General features: G+C 42.5%; 1 protein-coding gene across 1 annotated transcript in view; it reads left to right on the top strand.

The window, feature by feature from the left end:
• Positions 1–25719, top strand: part of LEPR (leptin receptor) — a 943611-nt gene that overhangs the window by 367995 nt on the left and 549897 nt on the right. Inside the window, exon 5 of the mRNA XM_085602358.1 lies at positions 11396–11598. Coding sequence (XP_085458484.1) covers positions 11396–11598 — 203 coding nt within the window. The remainder of the gene's footprint in view (positions 1–11395; positions 11599–25719) is intronic.

Below are 25719 nucleotides of genomic sequence, written 5' to 3'. Positions count from 1 at the left end.
CCCAATAAGCTCCCCACCACCTCCAAGCGTTTGAAGGGCATAGTATCACAAACTAGAGTCCAGTTGAGCCAAGGTACCAAACGTCACCAGTCCAGTCCATCCCCAGGAACCAAGTTCTAGTCCTGCTGCACCAAACCCTCTCCGCTCTCCGCCATCTGGCCGTCCCGATCCTGTCCCCGAGGCAGGGCATCCAACCAGTCTCCAACCGCCTCCGGCCGGTCGAAGAAGTTTGAGCGACCCCGGAACTCAACCCGCAGCCTGGCCGGGAATAACATCGCATATTTCAGCTCCATGTCCCTCAAGCGCCGTTTGACGCTCAAAAATCCCAGCCGTTGTTTTTGGACCGCTTGCGTGAAGTCCGGGTAGAAACTGATATTAGAGTTCTCAAACTTCAGCGGCCCGGCCACCCTCGACGCCTGAAGGATAGCATCCCTATCCCGAAAGTTAAAGAGCCGAGCGATTATAGGCCGCGGGGGAGCACCCACATGGGGCGCACCACCCGGAATCCTGTGGGCCCGCTCCACCGCGAAGAACTTGCTCAGTCCCTTGGGCGCGAGACGATTGATCACCAGATCCTCCACAAAAAGGTCGGTAGCAGAGTCCTCCGACCTTTCCGGCACTCCGATGATACGAACATTGTTGCGTCTAGCCCTGCCCTCGGAGTCCTCAAGTCGACGGTCCGTCTGGTCATTGGCTAGCCGCAACCTACGGAACTCCGTCTGCAGGGCAGCCACGTCCACAGTTAGGCTCGACGCAGCTTGAGCCAAAGAGTCAACCCGCTCGTTGGTTTTGGATAGGTCTGCCCTGACCAAATTCACATCGATCAGGACCGCGTCCAATTTATGAGCCAGGGTATCAAACTGTTGACCCACAGCAGCCTTCATCTCCTCAATGGCGCCCATAACGTCCAGCAAGGTCAATTCTGACGAAGGGCCCGAGACCTCTTTGGACCTCTCAGGCGATTTATGCGAGCCACTAGGGGATCCCTTTGTCTGCGCATAACGATCCATGTTATTGACCTGAGTATAGGCTCCCCTCCGAGATGACTTGGATTTCGATTTGTCTCCGTCTAGTCTAGCCGCCATCGTCCGGAGGCCACCAAAGTTGGCACCCGCCAGCACCAGGAACAAAAACCAGGTAGCTACTGCAATTGAACACGGCCGTTACAGACAGGAGGCCCAAGTATAGTCCGAGAGTCAGGCCAGGCACTCCGCCATCTGCGCCCCTCTGAAGCACCAAAGTCTCTCAGCCGATATCAGAACACAGGCTTGAAAACAAAAGTGAAAGTGCGGGGTACGTGGCAGGTCGAGCCCAGCATGCCGCTGTTGTTCACTTCGTACCCGGGCACCTCACCAACTCGAGATCGGGACCAAGGCAAGAGCAGGCCGCAAACTTCGGAGCGCAACCATTCCGGTTCCCGGCGTCTGATCCGAACCCGGAAAACGGGTGGCACCTCAGCGCAAGTTCATCAGCAAAAGCCCGTCAAATAAATCAGGATTAAGTCAGGATAGACGTGGGAGGTTGCGGAGGCCCTCAGGGGTGCAACAGGGTGTCCTTTGGACATCCTGGCACTCTTGAAATACCTCCCAGTATTACCGATTCGGTAATACCGAATCACTAATACAGAATGGCTTTAGATTAATTCCTATGGGCCTCCAAGCCCATAGGAATGAATGGGTAGGTATTCCTTATTACCGATTCGGTAATAAGGAATATTAAGGAATCAGTATTTTTCACCGATTCATTACCTACATAAGAAATACCGATTTCTTAATACCGAATCGGTAAAATTCGGTATTAAGAATTCGGTATTCATGGATTACCTACATCTGGCCCTAAGTGTTTGTAGGTCATTAACCTCTTGATGTCTAAAAATGTTTGGTATGATATAATTCATGCTAACTGTAACAAAATGATATCAGTCAGTTTTTGGACTCAAAGCACAAAGATACCCTGGCAAATACCATCTTTATAAATACATAAGTAAATAAATAAATATACAAATACATAAAAATGATTCCTTGACTTCAGCAATATTTTGTTCTCCTTGTGAAAGAGAGCAATGATCTGTCATATTCATGAACGTGTGGCTAAAAAGCTGGCTATTTCCTAATTAAAATCTATTCTTTACCGACCTAGAAAATGTTTTAAAAAATATATGCTTCCTGAACTTTAAGTGAGGCTAAAATAATTTGACTCCTACTGGAATGTCATTCAGGACTTACCACATGCTCTAGGGCTTGGCAGTGCACCATTTTTTAAAGTAAATATATGAGACAACTTACAACAAATCTTCTCTGTTATTTCATAAAAGAACCTAAAGCATGTCATATATACATGTCATGTCTAACTGTCCTGTCATTAAAATTGTCTGATGTCCTGTTCCATCACAGGATCCAACCTACATTAAATACAACATTACAGTCTTTTAAAGTTCAGGATTAAATTTTAAAAATGGTTCAAAGTTAGTTTTCTGCACTACCCCTTGATTTTCATAATTCCTATCTTTGTTCCCAAATGCCCTCCAACAAACTCCAAAGGATGGAACTGTTCTTTGCACAGGCAAAGCCTCAATCTGTACAGCATGGTCCTAGCTGCAGCAACATTGTATCACCATTGCTTAGCAAGCACGCTGTGAAACATGAAGGAAGTTATACACTACATTCCCAGATGGCTCCCACCTTCTCCAAACAGCATGTGAGTTCAGGGACTGCTGGTAAATGCAGGTTTTCATTGTTGCGCCATTTTGTATTGCACTCCCCACAAACATGAAGCCTCACTCCCAGGACACTCTGTGATGACTGCCAGCATTTCCTTCTCTCAGATCTACCCAGCACAAGTGGGTTTAGATTATCGTCCCCCGTGCCTGCTGAGCCATAAACAATAAACCATATCTCCTGACCTGCCTTGTGACACCTGGAACCAGCTTTTCTAATAGCCTACACCAATATCAATAAGCGTGAAATGTATATGGTAACTAACAATGAACCCTCTCATGTCTGCCATGTTAAACCCCCATTCTGTGCACAATTACTGACACTCATCCCTGAGATAGTTCTCACTAAGAATAGGGTTGCTTGCTGGAATCCCACATTGTGGCCCAGTGAGATGGGCTCTGCACCCACTCCCAAAAATGCAGTAAAAAGCCTGGGGGTCATTATCGATGAGGATGCCTCACTCAAACAGCAGGTCAGTGCAGCTCTGCCTGCTTTTTTCAACTGCAACGCATACAAAAGATTAGAAAATTCCTTACGAGGGAGGCCCTGGTTCAAGTAATCATGGCTTTAGTTATGTCCAGAATTGTTTACGCGAATTCCCTTTATCTGGACCTCCCGAAATTTCTTCTGCGGAGGCTCCAGCTAATTCAAAATCAGGCCGCTAGGCTGATAGTTCACCTGCCCAGAGAGGGGCACATCTCGCGGGTAACCAAGGACCTCCACTGTCTGCCAGTGGCGTAGAGAACTAAGTTTAAAGTATGCTGTACAGCGCTTAAGGTGTTACACATGACCTGCCCGGAGCTGAAATCTCGGATCGTGAAATACTGTCGGACTAGAGAACTGAGAGCCAGTCACCTCCACTACCTGATCATTCCCACTTTTAAGAAACACAGGACTGGAGGGCGTAGCTTTTCCGTTATGGTCCCTCGAGTATGGAACACACTACCTTTGGAGATTAGGCAGACTTCCAAATACACCAAATGTTGGCAACTTTTGAAGACCTGGCTCTTTAAACAGGCTTACCAGTAACAATGGTTCAATGAAGTATCAGTTACCTAGCGCCAAGAGACCGCCCCGGTGAACTTGCGCTTTAGAAATGGCCAATAACATAACATAACTCTTCACACCTTCAGTCACATTCTGCTAACTTTTAACCATACTTTTACCATTCACAGCCACATTTTGCCTAACCTTGGCCTCACTTTGCATATTCTCATTAATTATTCTCACCCACAATGAGCACGCACTCGCCCACTTTACTTCATCCTCATCAAATACATTTAACATATTACTCTGCATCTCTCTAGCTACAAACTTAGCCCACTTTTTGCATACTTTCAGCCACCCTCTACACCTCCTCAACAATACTCCGCAATAAATTCAATAATGGTAGTGGATTGGTATTGTTTGCAGGAATTCCTTAGGATTCTAATATGTTAACTGCACACCACCAACGGGAGAGGATGTAGCCTCAAAGCTAGAGCAGTCGACCTGGAAACTGGGGAAAAGGATTCGAGTCTCGGCAACGACACTCAACATCCTGTGATTCTAGGCAAATCACTTAATCTCCCTGTGCCTAACAATTATTATTGTGTCTTTCTGTAACAAAACTGATGCTCGTGTAAACAGCTCTGATACCCGATATCTCGGGTCTAGTTCGCGCTATATAAAACTCTGAAAGAAGGCATGATGGGCATTAAACAGTCATTGAAGAGAGACAATGAAATAGCAACATGTAATTAAATATCTCTATATCTACTTTTGCATTCCTAGTTGCTAAAAGTATTTTCCTGTCCTGTAACACTGTTATATTACTAGTTATCTGCTGTTTTTCTGGATGTAGTGTCAGCTTTGCAAATAATGTAAATTAATTGCTCCTGTCATTCGGAGTACAAGCCTCCTGCTGGTTAGTTCTATCAGTTTTTAATATGAGTGGAAAGTGATATAATTTGTGTGGCCCACCGCAATCATATTTAAATCACAGCCTCCATTCTCTCAGAGAAAATCAGGGGAGCCTCACACAAACATCATCACACAGTGGAGCTGGAGGAGCAGTTGAGGTCTTCTCTTCCAAACCCTCCTTTTGTATACATCACTTCTAATACCATTCATGGTTTTACTTGGGCAACCAACCCAGGGAAACCATGTTGCTGGAATGCATGTGGTTGAATTGAGTATTGTTTTTAATCCTATCAATAAAGACCATTCTGTCACCGCTCAATATCTGGCTTGTTAATGTGCAAAATTCTTCAAACAACAATCAAGTCAGCATTAAGCACAAAGACAACCCCTTGTTCCCTGAACTGCTGTTTGTGCACAAAAGATGAGTGCTTGCAACATTGAACAGCATCGGTAATCTTAGTGGTCCACACAGTATGCTTAGAAAGCATAAAGTTTTGAACATCAAACTTTAGAAAATTAGGGATTTGATCCTTTAACTCTTACCAGACAATATCTCCCAGGCTTTGTACATTTAATGCAGAACAAGCAGATAACTATTCTACAATCTGAAAGGGGCCCTATTTAGCAAATGGTTTGGAGAATGTTGTGTTGCATCAGCTGTAGGAATCTCTTGGACAATGAACTCCTGCATTCTCTTCAGACCTCTGGACAGAATTGATCCTATTGATTTTGAGGGATGAAATATTTTAGGTGGTAGATGGTTGCCAGATCAGCAGACTTATATTGATCAATCTGTTGACTGCTTTTCATAATGTGAACAATGCTATCCTCCTTGGTCACCTGTGAAAGGTGGAAGTGGACTGAGTGGTGCTAAATGAATGACCTCCTTCTCAGTAATCTCTTCCAGTGAGTCCTGCTGCCTAACTATCTCCATTGCGAAGTCTCTCTTGTGTGCTCCATTAAGTCTGACTCAGTTTAGTGCTTGGTTTGGCTCACTAGTCAGACTGATTGAGAGTAATTGATTTCCAGTTTTGCCATATGTGGGTGCTACCTATTTTCTATAACTGAAACATCACACCAGCTGCCCTCTTCATATTGGGACCTGATGATTGATGACTATTTTATCCTCAGCAAAACAAAACATCTTCAAGTGAAATGCTAACAAGACTGAAATTCCAGTTTGTGGTGACATGCACATGATGAACTGGGAGCTGGATCTTCCTCCTATACACTTTAAGGTTGACAATAAACTGAGAGCTTTGAATGATGAGGTAGATCTACTGCATCAATTTCAAGTATGTGTATTACAGCCCCACACTTGGTGTTAAAGATAACAAACAAATGTTTTTTCAATACCCACAGTAGTGGAATTACATAGCTCAAGGTAAAGAATCGTAAAAAGGAGATGACTAAATGACACACCTCCTATTCTAAAACTCAAAGCAGCTATTCAATACCAACAGTGATCCAAAAAGATGCAAGTGGAATTAATAACCAGCCTATTAAATGAACTTGATTTGTTGCTTTCCTGACTGAAATTACAAGAAGAGATACCTCCTACATTTAGGAAGTTGCACTTAGTTATCTCAAGTTGTATTCCTTGCAAGACAATGTTCAGTGCTCCATTTGTGCTGTACAATTACATATATGTACAATCCTCTCTTAATGCCCAAATGGGTACTGTGTCCAAGTCCTGTAATTTTCATCTACAAATACTTTGATGAGAATTGCCTCCATGGCAAATTTAGAACAGAGTCATTTCTGTATCATCATCTCAACCAGGTTAGTTTATTATAACTGTCTCTATCCTTGGTTGTCCCAAGAGAAATTAACTCATCTTTAACCCATAAGAATGGTTCAGAAGGCATTGCCATTCAAGTTAAATAAAACAGTATTTCTACAGAACAGTGTATGAAAAGAAGAAAGCGGGCGATCTGAAGCCTATTCCTGTTTTTAAGAATCCTCCACCTTAACTTTGAAAAATGCAGGTCAGAGTAGCACAGCCAACGCTGAACGTGGAATTTAACATAAACCTGAACATGATTTAATGTGCAATATTAAATGTTTGCAGAAGTGTTAGGCCTATCAGCCTTAGGTTGGCAATCCACCAAAATGTTTGCCTTCACCACTCTTATTTTTACTGGTCTGGTTTTTTATGGCCTTGGGACTCTGAGCACTTTACCACTGCTAATCAGTGCTAAAGTGCATCTGCTCACTCCTTAACAAGTGGTAACATTCGCTTATCCCCAATTGGCATATTTACTTAGCCTGGACGGTAAATTCCGTTACGCTCGCGGAATTTGGGTAATTTTGCGTTCCACGGAGAACGTGGAATTGGCAAAAATTCCACGGCTTCGCGGAATTTTGTGCTTGTTCGCACTTTGAAAATGCGTGTTCGCAAGATATTTCACCCCGAGCACGCAAACAGCGATCGCGAACATGAAAAAAGCATCGCGAACGGGCGGAGCAAGCAATTCCGCGTGTTCGCAAAGCTTTTGCATGCTCGCGGAGATTTTTTACCGTTTCACGGACCTTTGCATAGCACGACTACATAAATTCCGCCCACCCCTAATATTTACTGTATTTATAAGTCCCTAGTAAAGTGGTGCTACATGTGAACAGGGCCTGTAAATTAAAGGCTACTAGTGGGCCTACAGCTCGGATTGTGCTGCTCATTTAAGTAGCCCTTTAAACACTACTCAGGCCAGCCATTGCAGCCTGTAATAAATTGCAATTTTGACCTGTCAAAATAAACCTTTTGCCAGCCTCAAACCTTCCTTTGTAATACGTATAAGTAACCCCTAGGGTAGGCCCTAAACATCCCACATAGTGGGGTGTAATGTACCTAAAAGTAGGGCATGTCATTTTGAGTTTTACATGTCCTGGTAGTGAAAAACTCCTACATTTGTTTTTCAATATTGCAAGACCTACTTCTCCCATAGTATAACATTAGAGTTACTGTATTACATGTATTAAGCTGTAACTTCCAAATGGGAACAAGTAACAAACTAATGATTGGTGTCTTTGGAATTGGAATGACAAATCCATGCTCTTTTAAGGTGAAGTCAGATTTTAAATAGCAATTTTGAAAATGTCACTTTTAGAAAATTGGAATTTCCGTTCTTTAGTCATTGAGTGCCTGGATGGGTCCTCACTGACAGGATGGAAAGGTGGAGATGGGCATCAACAAGATACAGTCTACAGCAGGATCAGTAACCCCAATCCTCCAATCCTTCACTGCCTTGACTATCGAACAGACAACCAAAATAAATGGTGCAATCAAATCTGTTTCTCCCTCAGACCCCTGTCCCCCCAAAATTTTGCTCTTGTCTCCGGAAATTATAGCTATTACCCTCACAGCTATTTTTAACGCCAGGTTCACATCAGGGCATTTTCCAATGGAGGGGAAGAAACCCTCCATACTTCCTTTACTAAAGAAACCTAATCTGGATGCTAAGGAGACCCTCAACTATAGACCTATATCAAAACGTCCCTTTCCCATAAAGGTGATCGAGAAAGCCATTAACACTGAACTGTCTTCCTTTGTTAATGAAAATGCAATTCTGGACCCCTCCCAATATGGATTGCACGCTTACCATAGCAAAGAGCTGGCTCTTATCATGGCAACTGAGGAGCTCAGACAGACTTTGGATGGTGGGGGGAGCACTTCCCTAATACTTTTTGATTTATCAGTAGCTTTTAATAAGGTTAATCATGAGCTGCTGTTAGTCCATCTAGCTTTCATTGGGATTAAGGATAAGGGGCACTCCCTGCTAGGTTCCTTTCTGTCTGAGCAGTCTCAGTTGGTAGCGCTGGGAAACTATGCTTCACCCTCCTTTTTGCTACCTTGTTGAGTTCCTCAGGGATCTTCCCTGAGTCTAACTTTTTGCAATCTCTATGTCACTCCCCTGGCCAAATTGATAAAAAAGCTATGGCTTTGCCCTTGTATCGTATGTGGACGATACCCAGATAATTGTGTCGGTGAGCCGCTCATTCAGTCCCACAGCCACCAGTTTTCTTGACTGTATGAGACATATAGCCAATTGTATGACAGACAATTGTCTGAAGTTAAACTCATCCAAGACTCAGGTTCTGGTATTTGGCAACAATTCTTCATTTTGGACAGATAGTTGGTGGCTGGTCCAACTTGGTCCTTTACCTACACCAGCACCTAAAGCTAAAAACTTAGGAGTAATCTTTGATATTAAGCTTTTCTTTGAAGCGCAAACCAACTTCATCACCTCTGCTTGCTTTTATATCCTTAAAAGTTTGAGGAAGATACTTCCCTCAGTTCCTATGGATTTAAGAAACAAATGGTGGTATTTGTACTGACATCATCTAGGTTGGATTACTGCAATGCTGTTTTTACCAGCACCTCTAAACGCAGTATCCAAAAGCTGCAGACTGTTCAAAATGCAACAGCAAGAGTACTCCTAGGAATCTCCAAATTTGATTCTGCTTCCAAATCTCTATCCCATCTGCACTGGTTGCCTGTAGCAAAATGGAAACAGTTTAAATCACTCTATATTGCCTTCAAATTGCTGAATAATTTGGGGCCAACGCAGCTGGCAAACAACCTTAAGCCATGTATTCCAGCATGGTCCCTCAGGTCAGCCGAACTTGGAAATCTTGCTGTCCCTAGAGTAAGTAGGACTAGGAAGGGTGGCAGGAGCTTCAGCACCACAACAGCTAAACTGTGGAACTCTCTGTCAACATCGCTTAAAAAAGAGAATAACCTGCTAAAATTTAGAAAGGGCTTAAAAACATGACTTTCCAAGGCATAAATCTTAACTTACTCCAGCTAGATCCGTACGTTCTAAGAGCAGCGCCTAGACACAGTAGGGTATTTGTTGCGCTTTATAAATCTATCATCATCATCATCACGGCCCTACTTACACTTGAATAGGCTGAGTCCTGCCTCCACACAATGGGCTACATACCCTCCTGTAGTTAGTCTGGAGCCAGGGAAGGAAGGCATGAATCTTGTGGACTTCAAAGTGAAACCTCTAGAATCTTCTTCCACTTCAAAGCTAGGCCCAGTTTGAATATTGGACTTCAGACACCAACTCTTCTGTAAATTTCTGAACCTATGGATACTCTGCCAGGAAAAAGGACTGCTGTGTTGCTGAGAGGACTGCCATTCTGCTGAACAGCTTCTCTGAAGGATTGCTGCCTTGATGTGCTGACCTGCTGTCTGCTACTCTCGTGCCTGGGTGAGAAGGACTAGACCTGCATCTGTTAAACCCAGGACCCCGGGAGTGACACCAAGAGCTAGTTGGCTGGCCTCCTGACTAGAGCCACAGGGATAGAAGGCTCCAACAACCTTGAACCCAGCACCTGGACTCTGCAATCTGTGAGTGGTACCCTGCCAAGTGGTACCACCCATGTCCTGGACCCTTGGAAGTGAGCCTGAAGGTGCTCTGTTAGTCCATCGGTGAGTCCTGCAGAATTAACGCATCTCCTCTGCTCCACGATTCAATCCCGAGAACAACTGAAGCATTGTCTCTGCTTCAAGGATTCACCCAGCGCAACAACTCTGTGTAAACCTCACAACCCACATTGGATCTGCCACTGTGCAACGCCTCTCTGACACAGGTTCTCGCATGGAAAATCCCTCGACAGCAGCCTCAACAACAATGCAGTTTCCCGCATCACAGCCTTGCATCTCCTCGGAAACAACACATCTCCTCGACTGTGCAAACCATCCTCGACGTCGGACTTTGCATCATAAGCCCTCATGAATGGTATCCTGGACAATGATGCGGGACCTCACATTGCAGCTTCGCAGCTCCTTAGAACCGATGCATTGCAGCAGCTGCACAACACATCACTGATGCCAGATCTCACAATGCTTCGTTATCAGGATTTAAGTTACTTTTGTGCAGCAGGCCTAACTGGGTCCCTGTAGCCATCACGTGGTTCATCACTGTCGGCCTGAACATTTTGACTTTGTCCCAGTGCAGATGGACCAAATACCCACAATTGGTGCTTTGTGCTTTTAGTCGCTATTTTCACTAAAATATTTAAAATTTTATATTTCCTGTTCTACCGATTGAATTTTTGACGTTTTTGTCTTGCTTTATTTATTAAAGAATAATATGTATGCACAAATACTTTACACATCGCGTCTAAGTTGAGCCTGACTGCTCTTTGTCAAGCTACCAGGGATGGGGGGCAGAGGGATGAGCATAGGTTAATTTAAGGGTTTGTCCATGACTTCAGCCTGACAACGATTGTGGTTACTGCTTGAGTAGGGGGTCTACCCCCCTCAACCAGTAACCCAATTTCTTACAAGAAACATCACAGGGTCAAATTTATGACATTGCATAGAAGCTCTGTATTCATGTTTGTATCAAACAAGTGATGAGTACTGAACTCAAAACAAATTCAAAGTACAGTTGTAGAGAGCTGTATGTCTAACAAAAATATGTGTTTATGTCCAAAGCATTTGGAATTATTCTTTGATTTATTTTTTTCATCTGACACAATTATGAAATACTAGACCACATTAGCGGCCTATACAAATTGTTCCTTCTTTTCAGGTCATGGGTGAAGTACTAATTAAGCTTATTTTAATGGTAAATTATTCATTTTAAAGTCCAGAAAATGTACTCCCACACAGTTTTTGCAGACCCAAGGTTAAACAGTTGTACAAAGAGCAGTATCGTACAAGAGTTATTGCATTCATAGAAAGAGATTGGTGATGCTACTGTTGCAGATTTACATTCTGAATACTTTTCAATGGTAACATCTAAGACATGTATTTTTTAATGCAGCTCTAATCTATCAATTGAAGAGTCTTCTGGAGTACAGGAAGGCAGGTTCACGAGTGACTTGTGTCAATGCAGCAGGTATACATCGTGTGACTGCTCTGTACCTATCGTGAACATAAATTCCCTTTACATTATGTGGCTGGACTTCACTACTGAACTGGCACATGTCCAATCTCCTTTACTGTACGTCAACCCTCTCAATATAGGTAAGTGAAACTTTTCGATTTATACGACCTCGTTTTATTTTAATTGCTGAGTACAAAAGTGACACATTGAAATATCATTATGCTGATTACTATGAAATACTGACTGGTGTCTGCTATTGACCTCCCAACTACACTGTGCACAGAAAAAAGGTAGCATCTCAAAGTGAACGATATGTTATTAATAAAATAGAAATGGAGAACTAGATAGGATAAAGTATAGAAATAGATTAGGATAAAGTATGTGCATGCAGCATAACGTTGTAATTTTAATTGATCTGCATTTTACTATATAATATTGGCGCATTTCTACAGCACTTTCCACTCTTTTGTGGGTCCCAAAGAGATTTATTGAAACCATCACAGGAGTATTATATTAAATGACTTGTGACGTGCATGGATAAAAGGGAAGCTTTGAATGTGTTGTGGTTTGATATTTTGGAGTATTAATGTTGTGCTTGATGACTAGATAGTGTGCTCCAAACAAGAAAGTGCACGCGGTATACACAAACCAGTCAGGGTAGTGGTCTGTTGGTCACTGTGATCATGGCTTTGGGAAAAGTATTTTTTGATCATGTGAATTATTCATGGTTGTTGATGATAAATATTTTACTTTGGTGTATAGTCTTGCATATCTGTTATGAGAACCAAATGCCTTTAGTGCAGTGTTTTTAAAGGAGTAACTATCAGAAAATAACCCATTCCTGGCCTAAGATTTTGCCTTTGGTTGCAAAATACAATTGGTCCTTGTCCATTGATACCACAGTGTGCAGGTGTGCAGTTTAGAGGGATTTGTAGCTACTTCTTCTTGCCCCTGACAGCCTAAGTAGTACTCTGAGAGCAAGACGGATGTGGTCCTGTCTGTCTGAAGCATTCTGAATTATTTCTAACTTTGCAACTATTTTTCCTAGTAGGTCCAATCTAATGGCCTTTTGCTTAACCCAGTTGTGATATCTGATTAGAGAACCCTAGGTAGGTGATGCTATAGGTTTCCCCTTACATAGGATGAGTTTCTTGTCACTTTGTTGACTTTCACACAAAAAGCAAGTCCATGATTACGCTGGGCTTTTCAGTCAAATTGATGTAGTTGATGGTTGCCCCAATTCATGTTGTAACAGTGTGTAGAGTAGTAATTTCTCTGGGTTCCACAAGTGAGAGTTTCAGTCTTAGATGAGTTGAGTTATAGGTTAATCTGCATCATTTATTGTTCCAAATCAGTATTCTCAAAGTCTAGATTTCTTGACTCCCGAAGGTTGCTCCAATTTCAGGACTATTTGAGTGTTGTCAGTGTCATAACAAGGACGTTTGAATTATTTCACAAGATAGGAAAGAGAGGTTAAATAAATGTTAAACTATACGGATACAGAACATGTGTAGGATGAAAAGTTAAAGGAGGTAGCGTGCCTAACACAAATTTAATTAATATTAAGGGACCAATTACGATGAGTCTCGGAAAAGTCGGAGGCTTTCCGAACCTCATCGCGGTTTCAGTTTCAACCGCCGCATTACAATGCAGGTGGTCAAAACTGAAACTGGCCAGTCATTCTGGCTGGATTCCAATAGGCTCAAGGAGCCCGTCAGCCAGTCGGAGACCAGCACGTATTCCCAATGGACAGCGTTTATGCCATTGGGATTATGATGTCGGTTTCCGACAGGCTTTCCATGTCAGGCTTTCCAACATGGAAGGCCTGTCGGAGAGAGACATTGGGGGCCCCTAGCAGGGTCCCCTTCACCCTGCGGCCTCCAGTTGGGGGCCAAGGGGGCACCTATGGTGCCACCTGTGAATCTCTGCACCGTATGGCAGGCACCGTGATGTGCCTGCCACACGGTGCAGGGTTTCACACAAACTCCCATTTCCTACAGGGAAATGGTAGTTTACAACCGCACCATATGCGGACGCATTCTAATTAGGTATGCAAAACCACCAACTAAATTTCCCCTAACATCGTAATAAGGCCCTTAGTAGCAGATCCTTCAAGAAATATAATGTAAACATCTCTTTTGCACTGGTAGGCTAGACCTCATTTAATAAGTACAGTGGGAATGAACAAAGATTATCACATTATCACTTTTAACCACAGACATATGTCTATTGCAATAGGCATCATACCAATATGTATTACATTCTTAGGATTATATGGCAGAGCCAGTAGCAGGACTTGTATCGAAACTGTGAGTTTTCAGTCAAACCTTTTTTCTGTTTACCAATGTATATCACATTTTTCTTTGTAAAACAGGAACTGCATCTATAAAGGAGTATTCCTCCAAAATAAGAAATCCACAGACAATGACGGTCACTAATGGGGTCGGTGTTGGAGGGACTGGAGCTGTTTGTGGATCTCTTGTTTCTTAAATAAAGATCTCATGTCACTCTGTGGTGATGCTGATTGTGACTCTCAGTACATATTAAGCATGGGATGGAGCCCTCTTTTATTCTCAGTGAGGGTTTTATAGTGCTGCTACATTTTCTCTTAGCATTAATTCTTTTGGCAGTAGCTCAATGATTTCTTGAGGCAGAGCTCACTGTGGCTTCACTTTCAGCCCCACTTTGTCAGTGTGCCAGCATCTAATCTTGTACACAACTATACATTGTGGTTCAGTTTCACACCATGCCTCCAGTGCTTTGATGGGCAACATTTTTCTATCTCTCACTTTGAGGTTATTCCTATGCATAGGATGACAATTAACACAGTTTTGTGAATTCATGCAAATCCTAATTGACCATTGTGCAAAGAGTGTTTTCTGTCAGGAAACAGTAGGTGTGTGTTGACCTCTTAAATATTGATGTGTTTGCCCCTCATCGCAACATTTTATGCAATACCCCTCTTCACAAGATAATACCTAAGCATGGCAGAAGTCTTGGGGTTGGTGCTCATTAAAGCGATACCAAAGGGATGATGGACGGAACGTTTGAGCAAATCAAACACTCACCCCCAGTCAACTGATCTGGGTTTAATCCATCATCATTATTTAGCTCACTCCACCACCCCAGTTCGGACATGGCCATATGCAAATCCGTCTGATCCTGTGCCTCATGGGAACAGTCCAGCCCGAACTGCCACACCATGTCTTTCCTGGACCGGAAACAAGCATCCTGGGACCGGTTTCGGGTTCATAACCCTCATCAGCCAGGCTATCTTGAATCCAATGGCAAAGTGAGCAAGGGACCCACGTCTAGGCATACCCTGCCAACTTAGGGCGAACAAAGCGATACTAAAGGGATGATGGACGGAACGTTTCAGCAAATCAAACACTCACCCACAGTCAACTGATCTGGGTTTAATCCATTATCATTCTTTAGCTCACTCCACCACCCCAGTTCGGACATGGCCATATGCAAATCAGTCTGACCCTGTGCCTCATGGGAACAGTCCAGCCCGAACTGCCACACCATGTCTTCCCTGGACCGGAAACAAGCATCCTGGGACCGGTTTCGGGTTCATAACCCTCATCAGCCAGGCTATCTTGAATCCAGTGACAAAGTGAGCAAGGGACCCACGTCTGGGCATACCCTGCCAACTTAGGGTGAACAAAGCGATACCAAAGGGATGATGGACGGAACGTTTGAGCTGACTGGGGGTGAGTGTTTGATTTGCTCAAACGCTTCGTCCATCATCCCCTTTGGTATCGGTTCATTGTAGATTGCCATATTTTGTTTCTCGGACCCAGCACTGTAGTTATTACTACCTCATTGAATGAGTACATGAAATTGGCAGTTTCTGCTCAGGGGAAATCTACTCACATTGCATCCTGCTGGCGAATGAACACAGCTAGCTTCATTAGTTCTAGTCATGCTTGCATAAAGTAAGGGTGTTTGGACAAAATATTGAATAAAATTCATTGTGATACAAAAATATTATGTCTAGAAAATAGGGATGTCAATAATATCATCAACAGGAGTATCAAAGGTAAAAATATTTTAAGTGTTTTTAATATTATTTGAAAAATATTGATTTAGAAAATATAGCTGTGTGTAATATCATTTTAAGTGTTATATTGGATGTAATTTACTGTAGTGTGTTTGATTTTAAGGGTCCTATTACAATCTCGGTTGGAAAGCCTCCAACCTGAGGTCAGAGGCTTTCCGACCAAGATCGTCGGTTTCAATTACAAACTAGGCGGTCGGAAATGAAACCGGGCAGTCATTCAGTCAGAGACCAGCCCCCAATCTCAATGGACGGTGTTTCCGCCGTTGGAATTACGATGCTCAATTGCCCACAGGATTTCCATGCTGGGATTTCTGACATGAAAAGCCTGCCAGAAAGTGAGTTTTGGGGGCCCTGATCTTATCGGCCTCCAGTTTGGGGCCAAGGGGGCAACTACAGTGCCCACCAGTTCATCCCTGTACTCTGTGGCAGGTACCATAAGGTGCCTGCCACTTGGTGCAGGGATGAACACAATCTCCCATTTCTCTATGGGCGCTTGTGCTACATCCGGTTTACGGCCGCAGCACAAGCTCCCATAGGGAAGTGGGAGTATACAGACTACACCATGTTCAGTCGTATCATAATTCTGTGGTCGGGACCACCGACCAGAGGTCGATTGATCCCGATTCCGCGATGATGTCGGTCACAAGCACATATATGGTTTTTTTTACATTTTAAATTGTGTTTTTAGTAAGAAAATTCATTAATTATTAAATTATTGAAATGGTCTTTTTGGTTGTATTAATGTATAAAAACAGTGGATTTATAATTTATTTTCGGCAGCTGGATATTGGCTATTTTGGTGATAAGGATTGAAAGATTTTTTTATAAGTGAATATTTTAATATAAATTTAATGTTGTTTATTTTAATAATATACAAATTAATATTGAAGCAATAATAATGTGTAATTTCTTAAAATATATTATTTTATTAAATTAAAAGAAATTATTTTATTGCAAATATAAAATTAAAAGAATATACAAAAATCATATTGTAATTTTCTTTTTAAAGTTGTATTTTTGAAATATTTTGGATTGTTAATTTTGGATTATGATTTTATTTTGTATTTTATGGTTTAAAGTTTAGGAATGGTAGTAAATATATTTTTTAATATATTAATTATTTATAGTGATAAGAATATTATTTTATATGTTAATATTTAATTATAATTGTATAGGTTTGTAGTTTTGGTTAGTATGTTTTTAAGTAAATTATAGTTTATTTTATGGCTCAAAAATATATGTGAGTATGAAGTATTGATTGTTTATATAACATTTAAAATCTGTAGCACCTTGCATAAGATGTTTTAGGCCCTTATTATGAGTCTTGCAGTCCATGGATCGCCAGAGTTACTGTTGCAGTCTCCCGACCGCCCTATTACAACTACGGTTGTCGGATCACCCTGGAACCACCACATCCATTGCAACCGCCAGGGAACCACCATTCCCTGGCAGTTGCTTGGTCATCCTGAGCCTGCAATATGCTTGGCAGGACCGCGGCTGTCCCGCAAAACATATTACGAGTTCCCACTCCGTCGTGGCTTTCTTGGCGGTGACCATGCCATGTAAACCGTGGTGAAGAGGACAGAAAGGGGACCCTACAGGGCCACCAGGTGCTTACTCCAAGTGGATGAACACGGGGGCACAACATGGACCCCCTTGTGTGCATGCACCCCAGTACCTGTACGGCATGGACTCCAGCAGTCCATGCCCTGCAGGTACTGCCAATGATGTGTTCATTGCGTTGCCTATTTTAGTGATGGTAGTCATTTTGGATCTGTTGGTGACTTTTGACACAGTCTCCCGCTCTATTCTTCTGAATAGGTTTTGAAGCAGCCGCAGCCGCTGCAGGGAAGAGCAGCGGGGTGGTGGGGCCGGCTGGGGGATTTCAAGAGATGACCAAGAGGGAAAATTAATCAATAATTTAATTTTCCCTTGCGGTCATCTTTTGAAATCACTTTCCAGCCGGCCCCACTGCCCCACCGGTCTTACCTGCAGCGGCCATGGCTGTTGTGAAGTATGGGTGTCCATGGCTGACCTGGCTCAAATCCTATCTGGAAGACAGATCACAAGTGGTATTTCTCTCTCCTTTCACATCATTCACCAAACCACCTGACTATGGCGTAACTCAGAGTTCGGGTCTTTAATGTCTATCTGGGCCGCAGGCTGGCCTTGTTGAAGTATGGAGTTTGAGGGTGATCTCTTGTGCTGGTGATACCCAGTTGCTGCTTTCCTTTCGGAGATGGATGTGGGAGCCTTAAATTTGTTTAAGGACGTCCTAAAAGCTATCAGTGATTGGATGAACATTAATTGCCTTAAACTGAATTCTGACAAAACAGAAATACTCTTCTTCAGCATTAACGATTATCCTGATGCTTATAACTGGTGGCCTTCAGAGCTAGGCATCCCCTCTGCTCCATCTTCAATGGTAAGAAACCTATGTTTCAACTTTTGACTCAAATCTGTCTTTTGAATTGCAGGTCAAAGCTGTTACTGCTAGTTGTTTCCTCATGCTAAAACGTCTTTGGAGAATTCTCCATTTGGTTCCTGAGGATAATCGTAAGACCATCATTCATGCCTTGGTTACTTCTGAACCAGGTTAAGCAAAAATCTTAGACCTGGGTCACCCTTCTTACTTGTTGCAACACCTGCAGATTATTCCAAAAGCTGCAGCTTGTCTAATTTTGAACATAGCGACTCATTCGTCCGTGTCAGCCTCCTTTCTCAGTCTACATGGCTATCCATTGCCAACTGCATTAAATTTAAGGCGTTGGTCTTTGCCTGTAGAGCCTTTGAGCACAAAGCCCGTTATATCAAAGGAGAAGACTGACAGCCTACCACCAAGGTAGATCATTGTGATACAACGTGTTAAAGGTACTGCTTGTTCCCAGGGTTCTCAGAGCAAGAAGAGGAGGCCTTTGACTGGCAAACGTTGAAACTCCCATCCAACTGCCCTGCGTTTCACCCCTTCTCAACCTATTTTCCATAAATTACTGAAGACATTTATTTTTGATGCTTAGGCTTTACATATTGGGATTTGGTCAGATATTGATCCGTTTAAATATAAATAAAAACTTACTTGGTTAGGTAGTTGTTGAGATGTATACATTTCTTCTTTAAGGTTCTGGTAAAAGAAACCGGCAGAGTTTCCTCATCTTCCAGCGTTTGTCATTTTTGAAGTACCTAGTTGATTATTCTTGATTGAATTGTTTGTCTGCTTTATCTGTAAAATTTGTTTATAATTTGATTTACTGGTTAGTTCCAATTTTTTATCAGTTATGTTTTTCTGTGGTAAACACTAATTAGCATTTTATTTATAATGTATGATATATAGTTTGATAGTTTAGAAAATATATATATATATATATATATATATATATATATACATATATATATGTGTATATTATCTACTGGCGGTCGCCAGTAGATAGTTATAGTTAGGACCGAGTTTCCATAGGAAATCTGAAAATTCTATTTTGAATAACTTTGGCGCCGGTTGACGAATCCTCGCGAAATTTTCAAAACTAATGGGGCGCTCCGCTCAGCTCCTACCCTGAAAGTCTTGGGGTGATTCGTCAAGCGGGGGCTGAGAAAAAAGGGGGGTCACAAAACGCGTTTTCCCCATGCATTTTCCCATAGGACCTTTAGTCGAAGGTACAGCCCGAACGGCTGAACAGAATTACTTGAAATTTGGCAAAGAGGTAGTCCTCAGGTCAGGCATGTGCCTTTTGCATATATGGTGTCAATCTGTTCAGTAGTTCCTGAGAAAATTGCAGTTAAAAGTACATAAATATCTATAAGCGCGCACGGTGCGCGCACCATAACGTGCGCGAGCGTAATTCTGATTGGTGGTTACATGTCAGTCAACATTCGAATCGGTTGAAATCAAGAAGTGTCGGCCACCATTTTGTGTGTGACAGTGAAAAAGAAAGGTGGAGAACGTGAAAAGGGGGCAGGGTAGAGAGTTCCTGACCCCCTAGCCTTTGTCAGGGGGTCCCTGAAGGACCCCGAAGGGTGAAAAGAACATTTTTTTTTTTTTCAAAAAATCGCGAGGTGCGCACACGGTGCGAGCACTGTGCGCGCGACCGCCACTCTATCACAAGGATGATGTCATCAGTGATGTCATGAGTGATGTCACTGACCATGTCATGAGTGATGTAATATGTGACGTCATCAGCAGTGCATTGCGGTTGCGCGAGTTATAGTTATCTGAACTAACTATAACGGGGGAATTTCAATGGTTTTTTACGAGTGACATGTCCAGCTAACTATAACATGTGTGAAACCTATGGTTTTTTAAGTGAATATATATATACATATATATATGTATATATATTATCTCCAGTGTTCCCTTTGAAGAAACTTTTCCACACGCCCTCACCGGTAATTGAGTTTTTCAAAATTCAGTATTTATTCAGGCAATGGCATATCCTGACAAGCTCTTAACCCTACGCGTTTCAGTCTGTTCACAGACCTTGTTCACGGGTAGTAAAGCATTCCAACCAGTGCTTCATTTAAAATAAATCACATGATGATACCTCACATCCTGGTTGGTCTTGCTTTGCATTATGGTTGTAGTAGTGCAGTGTATAAGTGCAGATATTATTAGTGACAATATTGACTGTATAAGGTAATGTGATTGTGTAAGTGAGTATTTCGGTCCACCCGCTAATTTATAATTAATAATAAAAAACTAATATAAAGAAGGTTTTTTTTTCAATCATTGTATTGTTAAATCTCATTACGTGTCCCTCCTTCTATGGGTTCTATACTGCATATTGCATCTTTAATAAGGGCAATTTTCCTTGATTCAAAAGGACATAATATACATATCTGTAAGCCCTCTGATGGGATTACTTCCACAAAGACCCTTCTCTTACCAGTTTACCCTGTTTTCTATTGCACTATCTCCCCTCTATTAGGTCATAGTTATCAGAAGTACTATTGATGGGGTTCCTGGATGATGGATCTGTCTTTCCCTTTTGACTTTACATGTGTCTTTGTTGTTGTTACTCTGACTCCTCTAGTGGGCCAATTAGTCCCTTAGTGTGACCCATTTTTCTGTTAATTACATATCAATTTGGTGGACTTGGTGACAATAGGTGAAATTGCTATTGCTAAAACTAGTTACATTACAAAGTTCTTGGATAGTAACTACAAATTTGCGATCAGAGAGAGGATAATAATACATAATCATTCATGACTAGGGTGAGCTGTACATTTGTTTGTGATTTCAACTAAAAAGTTTATATTGCTGTTTCTTATTTATACAAATTACTTATAGGTGAGAGTGCATCTCTTCATCCTTATTGAGGCCATAAGGTGCCAGAGTTCTGAACGATAGTATATGACGGGATTCTTTTTGTCTTAATGTTTTTTCTCGATTGCCACCTCTCACATGGCAAGCGACCATCTCCACCGCATAGAACCTCAATTTTTTCCAGTCCCCTTCGTGGCACTTCTCCATATGCTCTGCAACAGCATAGCTCCGATCTTTGTTCACTGTTGCCCTCACATGCTCCAGGATACGTTTTTTCAACTCACACACTGCTTCCCATGTATTTTAGTTGACAGGGACACTCAATTATATAGATGACATACTGGCTTTTACAGTTGATGAATTGGTTTATTTTCCACTTCTTTTGTTTGCCATTGTGATCTCTTTTGTATTGTGGGTGATTTGACCGACTTTACATGTGGAGCATCCGTAAAAGCCTTTTGTATCAAACCAAGTCTTTTGTTTTTTCACTGTTTTCAAGTAGCTATGTACCAATTCATCCTTGAGGTTTTTTGCTCTCCTGTAGGTTATTTTCAGATGAATTCCCACTATTTTGGCCATTGTAGGATCAAGACACAATATATTCCAATGCTTCCGTATTATTTTTCCAAATTCCTTTGGTTCTGTGGAAAAAGATATTATTAATCGGATTGCGTCTTTCTCTTTGTCTTGTGGTGGCTTTTTGTTTTGTATAGTTTCAGTTCTTGTTTGTTTTTCAGTTTTTTCAAAACATGATCTTAACATCTTTTTGTTATATATTTTCTTTTTTTGAATCTCATCATTGATAACTTGCTATGTTTCTGCCATTCATGTTCCTCCGAACATATCCGTTTTATTCTTAGCAGTTCACCATATGGAATGTTTTTAATTAACGTGGCTTGGTGGAAACTGTCCGCATGTAGTGTTGCATTACTTGCTGTTTCCTTCCTGTGCAGCGTTGTGTGTATCATGTTGTTCCTGATGTAGATATCTGTGTCCAGAAATATCTCTTGAGTGTTGCTGATGTTATATGTAAAATGCAGCTTGGCGGTGGTGTTGTTTAAGATGTTGAAATACGCGTCGAATTCCTCTTCAGACCCATTCCAAATTATGAGGAGATCATCTATGTATCTCATCCATGATATTATCTTCTCCACATATTGGTCATTGTCCGCATTCCAAGCCACCGTTTGTTCCCACCAGCCCATAGTGAGACACACATAGGTTGTCCACTAGTCGAGCAGCACTCGGGCAACAGCAGCAAGACAACAGCCTTTAATTGGTATGGAAGGATTCCTCCTGCAGTACTTGAAACAGCCATTCCATATAGGACTGCCTGGCGCATTTCGAAGTTCCTCAACTTTTCCTCAGAGGCTTTAACGGAACGGATGTGTGCATATGCCAATCCCATTTACATTTGAATATTACACGCCCTCGCATGGGCCGCTCTTATGAGACTGTGGATGATGGGGATTGTATTTTTTGGCAATGTACATGAATGGATGCACACACATAAAATCCTGTTGGATTAAGTCCTCAATGGACCCCGCAAACGGGTCCGTCCTAAATCCTCTGTTGTTGCCCCACATTCGCGATTCGGTCAATACCAAATCACGTGACTCCCTCGAATCGCGGGGTGGTGCTAGCTCCACGGCAGGACGGCTGCGTTAAAGATTCAGCTCCAAGGTTGTCCACCAGTTGAGCAGCACTCGGGCAACAGCAGAAAGACAACAGCCTTTAATTGGTACGGAAGATTTATGTGCTATCCGGACCACATTTCCCACAATGCACAGTCTCATTCAAGCTTCCCATTGGTCGGTGTTCAATATGAAAATGGTGAAGTGGGTTCAGCGTTTGCACACACAGCAAGCCTCTGAAGAGAAGCATATGGAGCTTCGAAATGCGTCTGGCAATTCCATTACGGAGCGGCTTCTACAAGCGGGTTCTCGTCCTTGCCTATCATAAATAAAGCTGCTGATCGAGTGCTACTCACCAGGTGGACAACCTTTAAAGTAGAAACTATTGGCATGGAAAGATAAGAATTTAATTGATCTGGAAGAATACCTGTATTTGAAAACTGACCATCCAATAACTACAACTATCTATTTTCTTCCGAAAGTGCATAAATCAACTCAAAATCCACCGGGAAGCTCCATTGTTTCTCTGTTGGAATCAACATCTCGATTTATTGACATCTTTTTGATGAATTATGTTACAGCACTTCCCTCTTATCTTAAAAATCGAGAAGATTATCTGGAAAGATAATTACATCATGGCCTCGATTGATGTCTCGTCACTATATACTTCCATCCTCCACACAGATGGAATAGCAGCAGTAAAACAGTTTTTACAAACAAGGTCCATAAGCCATCTTGAACATACGGACATGTTAATACAAATGCTTACATATTGCTTATCACACAACGTTTTTTTATTCAAAGGTGACCTTTTTCTCCAAAAGCAAGGAACCGCTATGGGTACATCCTTTGCGCCAACGTATGCTAACTTACTGATGGCTGTGTGGGAGACGGAGGTTCTGAAGAATGAAATATCTGGGAACATCAAATTTTGGTCAAGATACATCAATGACATTTTCATTATTTGGGAAGGTAACAACAACGACCTCCAGAAATTCCTATATTCTCTCAACACAAACAAGTATAATCTGACCTTTACTTTTACTGTAAGTGCGACGAATATCATCTTTTTGGATGTAGAGGTTTGTATTCAAGGCAAAAAAATATGCACAAAAATGCATAGGAAGCCAACTGCTAGCAATAGCATTTTGCACGCGAACAGTGGGCATCCGAAAAATAAAATGGAGCATCCCCGATGGGGAAATGTTGCGAGAAAAAAGAAATTGCTCTGAAACCTCTGATGTGAATCTACAAATAAAAGAAATGAGTGAGCGCTTTTTACAATGAGGATACCCCCTGGAGGTAATAATTACTGCAAAAAACAGAGTCACCACAAAAATCAAATCAGATCTCCTACAAACAAACAAAGAGAATCTAGAAAAAAGCAAAAACCAAATGAGAGTACGACCAGACTAATCATTGACTTTAACAACCAAAGCAATGAATTTAAAAGGATTATTCGAAAACATTGGGACATTTTAATGTTAGATGAGACTGCTCAGAGAGTATTGTCTCCTTTACCCCAAAAATAACGTATAGGAAAACAGCCTCTTTGAGAGACATACTCACACAGAGTCACTTTGCGTTAAAAAAGAGGTAACTTCAACTTGGCTCAATACTCCAGGGTTCTGGAAATGCTCAAAGTGCAAAGCCTGTGATCATGGTCAAAACATGACTACATACCAGCTTCAAAATGGTCACATTGAAAACATGTGAATCGAAATTTGTTATTTATCTTCTGGAATGCCCGTGCAAAAAGTTATACGTAGGAAGTACCATCAATAAACTAAAGTTACGAATTTTACAACACCTAGGTGCCATAAAAAACAAAGACTTTACGTATCCGATGGCAAAACATTTTCCCGTATTTCACTCTAGTGATTGTAAGCAACTAAAATACTCAGGAATAAAGATCGTAAAACGAAAAGAAAGAGGAAGCAACAGAACCCTCGACCTACGAAGAACTGAGTCTAGAACAATCTTAGCCATTGGTACTGAGAACCCGTCAGGACATAACTGAGACGCTGAACTGCACGTACACCTATGATAAAGGAGGATAAAAACTGATTGATGAGATCCTTAATGAAATTATATCATCAAAACAGACACGGGTTGGGAGTGCAACTATACCACTCCCCCAAAGATCTCTTTGAGGGTGACCACCGGAGGGCGCTGGCAAGTTTGAGATCGGCGGTGGGATTCTGGAAGACGCTACCATTGGCACCCATTGGTCGTGTCGCCATAGCAAAAATGATCATGGTACAGAGAATGCTCTATTACTTTGCGAACCTTCCTATAATCCCGCCGCGCTCCTTCTTCCGGGAGTTAGATACGTTATTAACAACCCTGATCTGGGGAGGTGGCCGTCATAGAGTGGCGTTACGCACACTATACCTACCTACGACGGGCGGAGGCCTGGGAGCTCCGTCCTTCGAATCATATTTCCTCGCGGCGCAGCTCCAATGGCTGTCCCACTGGACGGCAGAGAGGCATACGGGAGAGACAATCACAGAGAGAGGCAGAATACCCCTCCCTGCGATCAGGCAACTGCTACTACCAGGCACTACACCAGTGCGCACGCACCCGCTACAGGTGGCCATAGCTCGCAGATGCATGATGCGAATACACCGCATGTCCAAGGGCCAACCACTATACTCCCCCTTGCTTCCCTTGGTGGAATTCCCCCAGAACGGCGGATACTACCCCCCCGGGAGCCCTTCGAGTGTGGGCCGACCACGACATCACGGAGATGGGGGCGTTATTCCATGAGGGACAACTGAAGACATTTGCTCAATTGATTGAATGGTATGATCTCCCTCATGGACAATTCCTACGTCATAGACAAATGTTAGAAAGCGGTGGTCAATTCTGGAACCTGCGGGAGGGGGAGCCCCCAAAACATCCGGTGTTGCACACACTGTTGCACATGGGGGCGGGCAGCCACCTAATCACGTGGCACTACAAAGCGATCCGGGAATTGACGGATGTTTCCTTGGACGGGCTCCGGGGCGCATGGGAGGAGGATGTGGGCCGAGCGTTTCACGACACAGAGTGGCGCAAAGCACTGGAATTCCCAAAAAAGGTGTCCAGAAACGCTCGGTTCAAAAATATACAGTTCAACATCCTGCACCGAGCGTACTTGACACCGGACAAGCTCCACCGGTTCTACCCCGATACACAATTCCGCTGTCCCCGCTGCCAATTGTTAGAAGCAGACTTCAAACACATATAGGCCTGCCCATCCATACAACGATACTGGGGCACGGTGCACCACACGCTCCAAGCGACGACTAATCTCCCGGTC

The sequence above is a fragment of the Triturus cristatus genome, chromosome 4_2 (assembly GCF_964204655.1).
Source record: "Triturus cristatus chromosome 4_2, aTriCri1.1, whole genome shotgun sequence".
Classification (NCBI taxonomy): domain Eukaryota; kingdom Metazoa; phylum Chordata; class Amphibia; order Caudata; family Salamandridae; genus Triturus; species Triturus cristatus.
The sequence above is the reverse complement of the archived record's forward strand: the minus strand, read 5'-3'. Positions and strand labels throughout refer to the sequence as shown.